Source organism: Pomacea canaliculata, linkage group LG12 (assembly GCF_003073045.1).
Source record: "Pomacea canaliculata isolate SZHN2017 linkage group LG12, ASM307304v1, whole genome shotgun sequence".
NCBI classification, from domain to species: domain Eukaryota; kingdom Metazoa; phylum Mollusca; class Gastropoda; order Architaenioglossa; family Ampullariidae; genus Pomacea; species Pomacea canaliculata.
Window position 1 is genome coordinate 19,843,424 of NC_037601.1, and position 9,767 is coordinate 19,853,190.

General features: G+C 37.2%; 1 protein-coding gene and 1 long non-coding RNA gene across 2 annotated transcripts; one reads left to right on the top strand and one right to left on the bottom strand.

Annotated features, from left to right (window-relative positions):
• Nucleotides 1-469: 469 nt before the first annotated feature.
• Nucleotides 470-4,326, bottom strand: LOC112576768. The gene is made up of 6 exons (XM_025259457.1): nucleotides 4,211-4,326; nucleotides 3,047-3,224; nucleotides 2,664-2,835; nucleotides 2,396-2,519; nucleotides 2,164-2,292; nucleotides 470-1,452 (listed from the first exon to the last, which is right to left on the bottom strand). The coding sequence occupies exons 1-6, from the start codon at nucleotides 4,240-4,242 to the stop codon at nucleotides 1,116-1,118; spliced, it is 972 nt and encodes a 323-aa protein (XP_025115242.1). The 5' UTR covers nucleotides 4,243-4,326; the 3' UTR covers nucleotides 470-1,115.
• Nucleotides 4,327-4,330: 4 nt separating this feature from the next.
• LOC112576770 lies at nucleotides 4,331-9,512 on the top strand. Its single transcript, XR_003101907.1, has 4 exons — nucleotides 4,331-4,417; nucleotides 6,970-7,075; nucleotides 7,835-7,902; nucleotides 8,184-9,512. It is a non-coding gene; the product is annotated as an uncharacterized LOC112576770 (long non-coding RNA).
• The last annotated feature ends 255 nt before the right edge of the window (nucleotides 9,513-9,767 follow it).

Here is a 9,767-nt window from a genome sequence, read left to right on the forward strand (position 1 = left end):
CTTTACTTTGTTTATGTTCGTCAGTTTCGGAAACTCGAAAGAATTTGACATCTACAATAGGTAGCAGGGAAACTGTAACTAAGTTCGAGCAAATTATGTTTATTTTTTTTTTTCCATTTGTTTTGTTTCTTATTGACCTTTGTTTAAAACTGGTCGCTCAGATTTATCGGAGACCGAATCAGCAATATCTGCTGTGTTAATTATTTCCTAATAAGCTTCCCGCAGATAAGAAATTTGTGGACGCAGAAAATTAGCCATCTTTATATTCTGCTGAATTATTTCCAATAATTGTTTAATAACTCCGAAGTATGGGAGACAATTTTCACAGTATCACCACGAACTTGTATTATACACGTCGGTGGTACGATCACCACTCGATAAAGTTGTACGCATACACTCCAACGCGCTCGCACACACACATTAAACTGTAATAGTCACAGCAGTAAATGAAAAATAAGCCTTTCGATCTCAGAATTAGACATCTGGAATGATGCACGTTTATTTTATAACTGACATATATTGCATCACCGCCACTATGCCCACATATTATCATCATTGACCCAACACAATGTACTAGAGCATTTCTGCTTAGTGCACAAAGACTGCAGACGATAGTTGAAGATACTTTATTAATTTTAATAATTCTATAGTAATGATGACTTTCCAGATTAATTTTCCACTTCCTCTTCTGTTATCCAGGCATCTTAATTGGTCTAAAAGCTGTTTGAAAACAATATTAGTGCAGTAACACTGTCAAATTTATTAGGTTTAATAGATGCATCCTCCTAAAATGATTTGATAGTTTGATAGCTTGCAGTGCCTTAAAGTAAAGATTCACTGTAATGTTCACATTATAGACATGATGTTTTTGTTTTCTTGTTCACAGTGGTTTCAATATTTGATACTTTCAGGTATGATATGTGGTATTAGTGTTTAGTGTGAAACTGTCTCATTGGTGGTGACATCAAATTCCCAAAACTCATCAGGACTCATAATTAAACAGTGAAGCACAGGTAAAAAAATAAACATATGACAAAGAAAACTACATATGAATTAAAACACATGAAGCTAAAATAAAACTTATAAAGATAGACATGATTAATTTTTATCAGATTTCAGGCTTTCTTCCCAAAATAATGATCACACATCAATATTGGGCAGTCTGTGAACTCCACAGTATAGTCATAAAACAGTACACTCTCTTCAGGGGTGTTCTGAGAATCACCAATGAATCCACATTCCCGCAGGGTCAGATGTGGTGGCAGAAGTGATTCCCGGCTTCGTGTGCGGTCACGAAATATTGCAAGTTTGGTGGATGCGATTTGTGTTTCTTCAATAATGATCTGGATGAGGCCACACACTAGGATATGTGAGTGAACAAGGACTTCAAAGTGTCCTGGATAGTCTTTTGCCCCATCAAAAGTTACCATTCGCAACTCAAGGGCGATAAATCTGATGAAACAGAAATCATTTAAGCACATTTTATAAATATGACTGAACTTTAGGAAATGTGTATGTCAAAGAAACAATATCTGACCAAGAAACAAATTTTTATATATTTTTTTTTTGTAATCATGAAAATATGTACATGAACGGCTAATCTTTGGCAAGAATGCTGTCTGTATAGATCATTATGAGACTTCATGTCACTTTTTATTTTATTAAAATCACCCTCTTGCAATAACTTTTATGTTTTCTTATACTTTGATTTATATAGTTTTGGTTAACAGAAAATGTTCAGAAAACATCACACAATCTTTGTATGACACAAAATGTTCATTTATAAGTAAAAATTTCAGTATTGTTCACAATATCATTATCACTTACTTTTACAGACAGCATGATTGTACAATGAACTCAAGAAAGTGTATGGACAAAGTCTGTAACTGGAATCATGACCAGTTATTTAGTTGGAATATGTGATGAAAGTTCTGTGATCTTCTACTTAATAATGTTAATTGTATGCTCATGCTTCCTCTGAGCATAGTGTTTCTTGGACATTGCACACTAAGTGTAATGTCTGCTTGATATGTGTGCAAAGCATATTGCATGTGTACTGCCCTAAGAATTTGATGATAATTATGATTCCTCCAAATTTAGTACCAGGTTCATGATGTGTTTACTTTTCTGTCATTTTCCTGAATATCAAATTTAATTGCTTACTTTGGATAAGGTTCTTGGTTTGGCTCCACAATGCTCATTTTACAACAAGGACAAGACGGGAATTTGCGTCTAGTCAACACTAGCATTTCACTCTCAGCCTCTGTATCTCGTTGGATGGTGTATGTCTCCCTTTTTGGATAAACAACAGTGAAGTCATTAATTTTGAATCAAGTTATCATAGAAAATAGCAAAAATGAAAGTCAATGCAAAATTTAAATCTTTTCTGCATTACCTGGCTAACTCAAGTCCTCGATCCAGCTGGGTATAGTCAACTTCACCTGAATTGTCAGCATCCAACAGACGTGTCAGAAGATGAAGTTCTACACGTGTGAGAGGCACATGTAGATCAAACATGCCTGTAAAATATTTTTCTTTTTAGAGAAACCTACAGTTCCTCAGTACAAAATACTCTCCCCTAACTTAAATTCATCTAAGAGTTCTACTGCACATCTTACCTGACAAATTTGTCTAGAGAGATCCACTGTACAACATACACTCACCTGACTTAAATTCATCAGTAGTTACTGCACCCTCTCCCTCCATATCTATCTTTTTAAAAAGTTCCATAGCCTTTGGGGCTATGTCAATTAACCAGCGGTGCATCCGGTTGATAAATCGATCATAGAATATATGGTCTTCCTTTAGTTTCTCTGTAGCTTTCTCAAGTTTTTCCTGCATAAAAAAAAAAAAATGCACAAAACAGGCATATTAAAAAAAATCTGAAATAATGTTGAAAGTATACCATTAGACTTTAAATACATTAAGTAACTGAAGAATAGTTTTATACTGAAAAGGTTTGTGAATATCTTCTAGCAGGAATGCTAAATGGTTAAGAGTAAGATGTATTCTATCTTTTTTACACATATATATATACAGCCCTTACTAATGCTTTTTCAGATCTGGATAGCCTTGGAGTCCTCTTCTTTCCTTTTTTCTTACGCTTGGTAGCATTACCAGGTGTCTCTGTGGCAGACATAAGAGTGGATGCATCGACATTCTCAACGCCATCTGCCTTTTCTTCATCATGTGATTTTTTCTGTGAAGTGGATGCTGTTTTCTTTCTGAAAAAGGAAGTTACTAGATATGCAATGCGTAGTTTCTCGTTTAAGGTTCAATAAAATTATTTAACATGTTGATAGTTCTGCTTAAACCAAGCAACAAATTTTGAAAAGATAAAGATATATATATATAGTTCCTTGACCTTCCTTTGTTGGTAATGAGGGAGAGAAGTAATAAAGCCCTCAATTATCTTGGAGCCAGCTATATTGTTATTGAAGTATACATTCTTTTATCTGATTGCCTTACCTTCTGCAACTCCTTACACAGATAACCATTACACAGGTGGGTCAACTAAGGGAAGTACACTGTGTCACTTGGGTATCAAACTGGCTAGCGTGTAAATGTGCTTTTGAGTTTAGATGCTATAGCTTGTTCTAAAATTTAGACTGCCGACCCCCCATAAAATCAATCAATCAATCAATCAATCAATCAATCAATCAATCAATCAAAATTATATTCATGTTTTTAATACACTGGAAAAATGAAGACATTTAAAGTGAGGCAACTGATATAGATAAATTGTTTATAGCCCTATATTATGGCAAAAACAGATGGTAACTGCATGGGATATTATAAAAAACTTTATAGAGGATTCAAGAACTATTTTCTAAAGCACACCCAACAATCACTTTTGTCTCATCTTTGACACTTTCATTATTACAGAACATGACAAGTATTTGTTCAAATTCAAATATAGTTTCCAATGTTGGTGAATTAGTAGAAAGATCTGCAGCTTAATCAAAGGTAGAAAAGGAAATATGATGAAATTTTCAGGAGGGAAAGTCGACATTTCATCAAAGGGAGATGAGGTCATGTGATATTATTACATATTTCTTTGACGAAGTATATATATATATTTTGTTGTTTTTATTTCACATCTAAAGTACACACTAATTTTATTAACATAATTTTTAAAAAAATAATTATTTTCTACAAAAAATTCGATAAATAACGAAGTCTTCAACAAATAAAGACACACAACACTTACTTTTTCTTCAAGCTTTTCTTTTTCCCAGGCATTTTAATATTACACTGTGCTCTGTTTGACTAGAGAGCGTGAAGTTGTCGCCAGGCACGCACTGACATGCGCACTGCATAATACAAGGGAGGTCAATCTCACATCAAACAATTTTGAGCAGACGATAAAATCATTCGTTCATTCTCTTCATCTCCAGATTCTTTCGAGGTATTCAGTGTAAGTGTAAAATATAAAGAACGATGCAGACTGTTTACAGTGCTTACTGTTACATTACACACAGGTAATGTAAGAACTAATCCGAATATTAAGAAGGGCTCTACCTACGAAAGTCACCTGCCACAACCGACTGCACAATGAAAAAATGAGAATCACCCATTCAGCTGTAAAATGTATTTAAAAATAAACTTTTAGTAGCATTATAGTGCAGGCATGGGCCAACGTTTTCTTTTTGCGGGCTGGTCTCAAAATTCCAGGCTATGCGGCGGGCCTGTAAAATACCACCAAAAACCCACGCCAGGTGACTACAAACCAAACCCGAAATAATGGAATGGACAACAAATGATCGAATACATAATGGCTTTCACTTATCCAATATATTATGTAAAGTGAAGATGTGAACTTTAAAGGCAGACATACCCGATGCTCTCTAACGAATACATCAGACATATCAGCCATTTTATTTATTTTTGTTCAATTGTTAGAATATGTTACATAGAGTGCCGCTTTCTAACACGATGTCACTGTACACTTGATGAATTAAATTTCAATCTAAATAACATATTATTATAAAATTATTATTATTCATCTAGCCCATGCCTAGTATATATTTACAGGACGCTTATGTATATAAGTCAAAAGGAAGAGAGAACTAGAGAGAGGAGCTGGGAGATCGAGAGAAAACATGTTGAACGTATTTTAAATATAGCAGTTGCGATCATCAGTGGCTCTGCCAACCTTCACAGTGGCAGACCTGATAATAGAAATGAAACCATTATATGTCGGCAGACATAAGACGACTGCTGAAATTTTAGGTGTTCAGAGTTCTGGGGAGATGTGATCGAGTGCTTTAAAAAGTACAGTTAAAAAATCTGCATTCTATATTTTTATGGCGCAGTCTGTCCAATTTTTATGCATATCTAAACATGCATCTCTTTCTCTTATATTTATATATCTCAGCCTCTTCTGGTAGATTTTGTTAGGATGTGGTCTAGTTAATTCAAGTTGTTCAGCTCCCTGACTGAAAACAAATCAACGTAGAATATCATTTCACAGGACAGCAAAGGTTAAAGAAATTAATGAGGTCAAGGTCGAGTGCAACTGTAACGGGAAATCCCCATGTTAGGAGGTACATATCTAGCAAAACCAGGCACCTATACTCCTTCTTGTGCAGATTTATTCTCGGGGCCTTCGGGGTTTGATACTCAAAGATTGGGTCAATCAGTACAATTGTTAATATCATTGCCATCCTTAGCATTGCTATTAGGTTTTCCTTGTTTACATCAAAATTTCTCATGTCTACTTTAATTCAAGCTCTATGCATATTTATTCAAGCTCTGTATGAGGAAATTGTGTGGGTGAAATGCTATTTGTGTATAATGTCATTTTCTCAATACCCCTCATGGGGTGAAGGAATAAAAAAAAGTTGATATCTAAAGTCTGAATGACTTATTCGAGAAAATACTATCAAAAGGGCTTTGATCTCGTGAAAGTCACAACAGTTATTACACTTCAAGCTAACAGAAGTTTTTATTCGTTTGTACAAATCAAATTCGGTTTCATTTGAGTTGTGCCTGTTTCACAGTTGTGTTCAAAGTGTTGTTTCTAAGAGCTGCGTGCGATGATGCACATCCATATGCTTCCTCTTGTCAGCTGAGAAGGACGCACCAAGAACGCAAAGTTCTGAAAGAATAGGAAACAAACGAACGAACGAACGAACGAACGAACGAACGAACGAACCAACGAACCAACCAACCAACGAACCAACCAACCAACCAACCAACCAACCAACCAACCAACCAACCAACCAACCAACCAACCAACCAACCAACCAACCAACCAACCAACCAACCAACCAACCAACCAACCAACCAACCAACCAACCAACCAACCAACCAACCAACCAACCAACCAACCAACCAACGAACCAACCAACCAAGCAAGCAAGCAAATGTGCAAGGAAAAAAAAAACATCCCACAAATAAAAAAGCACATAAGCACCATGTTTTATTTGAATTCTTTTTGAATGGAAATTTTTTTTCAATATACTGCATCCCTCTAATACAACACGACATCGTTTTCAGTTTTTTTTATATTTTAAGAAAGGTAGACATACAATGAGGTAGCGGCAAACCTTTCTATTGTTTTCGCGGTCCATAGGAAGCAGGAGCGACTAATTAATCACACTGTGCTGGGGAATGTGCTACGTTCAAAAGTCTAATCATCGCCCGCGGAAAAAAGTCCCTGGCCAGGAGAGACCTACGTGGGACTGTAGAAAATTGTTCTGCAGTTCAGGCTGTGCCTCTTCCCCCCCGGGGACCATCTCGTGTTCTTGCGTTGGCGGAGGTCAGATGACGGGACCGGAAAGACGCAGACCGCAAAGTTTCAGCGCGCCAATCAGCGGCGTATTGTCACACCTGCGCATCGAATTTTGTTTTTAAAAAAATGTGTTTTTCTGTGGCCATGATAATTTAGTTGCATGAAAAGGGAAATAATTCAACGATGTTTGAATTTTCCTGAAGAGCATCTCTCTGTCATGTGTGTGTCCACAGCTGAAAGAAATTCGTAGCAGCAAGAGAAACTGTCCGTTCAGTCTTGAAGATGATGTCCGCCTTCTGGAGACAGTATTTGGGAAAGAGCGTGACGTTTCCTGTTGCGGTTGGTTACTGTTTTATTTTATTTTCGAGTTCGTAATGTTCAAGAGCATTCTAATTATCGAAACACATGTGAGCTTCTACCCTCTCTCTCTCTCGCATACACAGAAGAAAGAATCTTCCTTAAAGGTGATTGATTCAGTTGCAGGAGTATCTGAGACCCGACGGGTGACTTCCTCTCCCACTGACGAGGTGCTAGTCTAGTGGTCTACCATCAATAGCTCACCGCGAATGTAGAAGTTCAGAAGATGGGAACTAAAAACGGTTTTCCATTCAGCAGCCAAACCTGAAAATTGTTTATCATACACGAAGCCGCAGCCGAGATTCTCTCACTGCAGGCGAAGCAGGTCTTGTGATAACGGACTGGAGAGGCGCTGATGATGGAGGAAGAGGCGGAGGTTGCGGTTGTTTATAAATCAACTTCACTGTACCACGCGAGTTTATTTTATTTTTATATATTTTTCTTTTGGTGGTCCAATGGACTTCATTGATATGGAACGCTACTTGTGGCAGATGTTGCTGTTATTGAATTGTTTATGGTCGTGGACCGTTGTCTGGTGTCTTTGGTACATGTCTTCCCTCACCGCAAGCGATAAATCCGAGTCGCCTTCCTCGATTTATCGGCGTCATTCACTCTTCAGAATCATGATCCAAAGTTTTGGAACAAGTTAGACGAGCGTTGAGACATCATCATATACCTCGAATTTTCTCGCTTTATTTGCATCAATTAGTAGCCTAAATACTACATCAATGTCTGTTCCAGAGAAACTCTTTGTCTTCCCCACTACACCTTCAGAACCCGCTACATTTAACAAGAAGCTCCACTTAAAGGTATCATATACAAGAAAAAAAAACAACACGAATTGCATGTTTATCCTTGAATAATATTCAGGTTAGTTGCCTTTGTCATTCTAAGCAACATCGCAGACGAGAGATGCAAAAAAAATGTTTCGATAAATTAATTATTTTTTGTGCTGGTATAACTTAAACTGTGTTGGAAGTTCGGGCATTTCTTGCTCTCCCACTGTACACTTCTGAATGAGAGCCAGCACCAGCTATATGAAGGGTATACAAGACTCAACTATTTTTTTTATTTTTTATTTTTGTTGCAGATTGGTCAGCAGCTGAACTATACAAAGTGACTCTCGAAGACGAATGTGACATGTGCATGGAGAGCCAACCAGGATATCGTAACAGAATAAAGGTTACAATAATTAGGAAAGAGCTTCCCACTAAAGTCATGACGTTTTCTACAGTTCAGCACTGAGGAATGTGTGGGGATGAGCAAATGAGTTGTGTTTCAATGTTTGTTTCTCTCTCACCAACACTCCTCAATACACACACTATTTCTCTGACACACACAGGAAGAGAGAGAGAAAGAGAGAGCAAAGCATGAATACAAATTAGCTATCTAATGATATACATCTCTTATTACGATTTTGCCCATTCGGAATTTTGAGTCCTCTTACATGACACTTTAAAACCCGTTCTGATCAGTTGAAGATTTCACGTTTTCTAGTTGTAGTTCTGGACTGACCCTAATTACCAAGCTGCCCACCGGTAAAATGAGCAACTTTTTAAAAACAAGAACAAGACAAGGACATACTGAGCAGGAAATTAACGTCCTGGCTGGAGGTCAGGGAAAGTGGAGTACCTTAGGCCTAGCACACCATTCACCACGGTTTGCCGGAAATGTAAAGAATACACACCGGAAACAACTGAACAAAAAAAGAAAAAGAAAACGAAAATCATAAACGGCTGAACAATGGGTGCGTTCAACACTCTACGCTTAAAATAAGCTTAGAAAAGAAATATTACAATACGGTCAGGCTCACACTTGTATTTCTACATGTTCTATAATAATTGATGACCGCCTTTTATGGTAATAAAAGATATAATCGGAGTGAACATAAGGCAAGCATAATCTTTAAAATGCATACACTTGAACTATTACATGATTAAAGCAGGTCGATGTGTGTGTTGATATGAAACCTAACCAGATTGGTTGTCCGATTCCCACCAAAGCTTACAGGAACATTCATGTCGTCTATGGTTATTTCAAAGACTACATTTGGTACGTTTCATTGCTTTGGAGCATGTTTAATTTTGGATGTTGCTGTTACGCAGAACAAGATGCACCGTACCTCTCCTACGCACGACAAACTTGGACAGCATTGTAATTCAAGACAGTACCGATGAGACAGGGACAGAGAAAGAGGGACAAAGAAGGCTAATGTAGATGGTAGGGGTTAGCGAGTGAGCGAGTCACATGGTGGCAGCCATTGTCTCGATCCCTCTTCACTACAAGCAACCTGCATGGACTCAATTAAATATACAAGGTTAAATGGATTTAGGTATTATTTTACCTGAAACCATTGACTTTGCTGTCATAAGACAGAAAAAGTGCCGCCTGTAAATGGTAGATCGTTTAAAAATGTCAACGAATTATCGATCACTTCCATGATGGTAGGCTGAGAAGCAAGTTATTAAGGCTTAAGACTTGAATTTTAAAAATCCCAAACAACGAAACAACAACAACAAAACGAAAAAAACAAAACCCCCTGATGTCCTTAAAATCCATTCTGTGGTCATCAATATCATGTATACAACGTCTCTCTATTTGTGTGTGTGTGTGAGTGAGAGAGCTTTTGCTTGTACTTGTATACTCTCTCTTCCTTACTCGGGATGGGAAATCT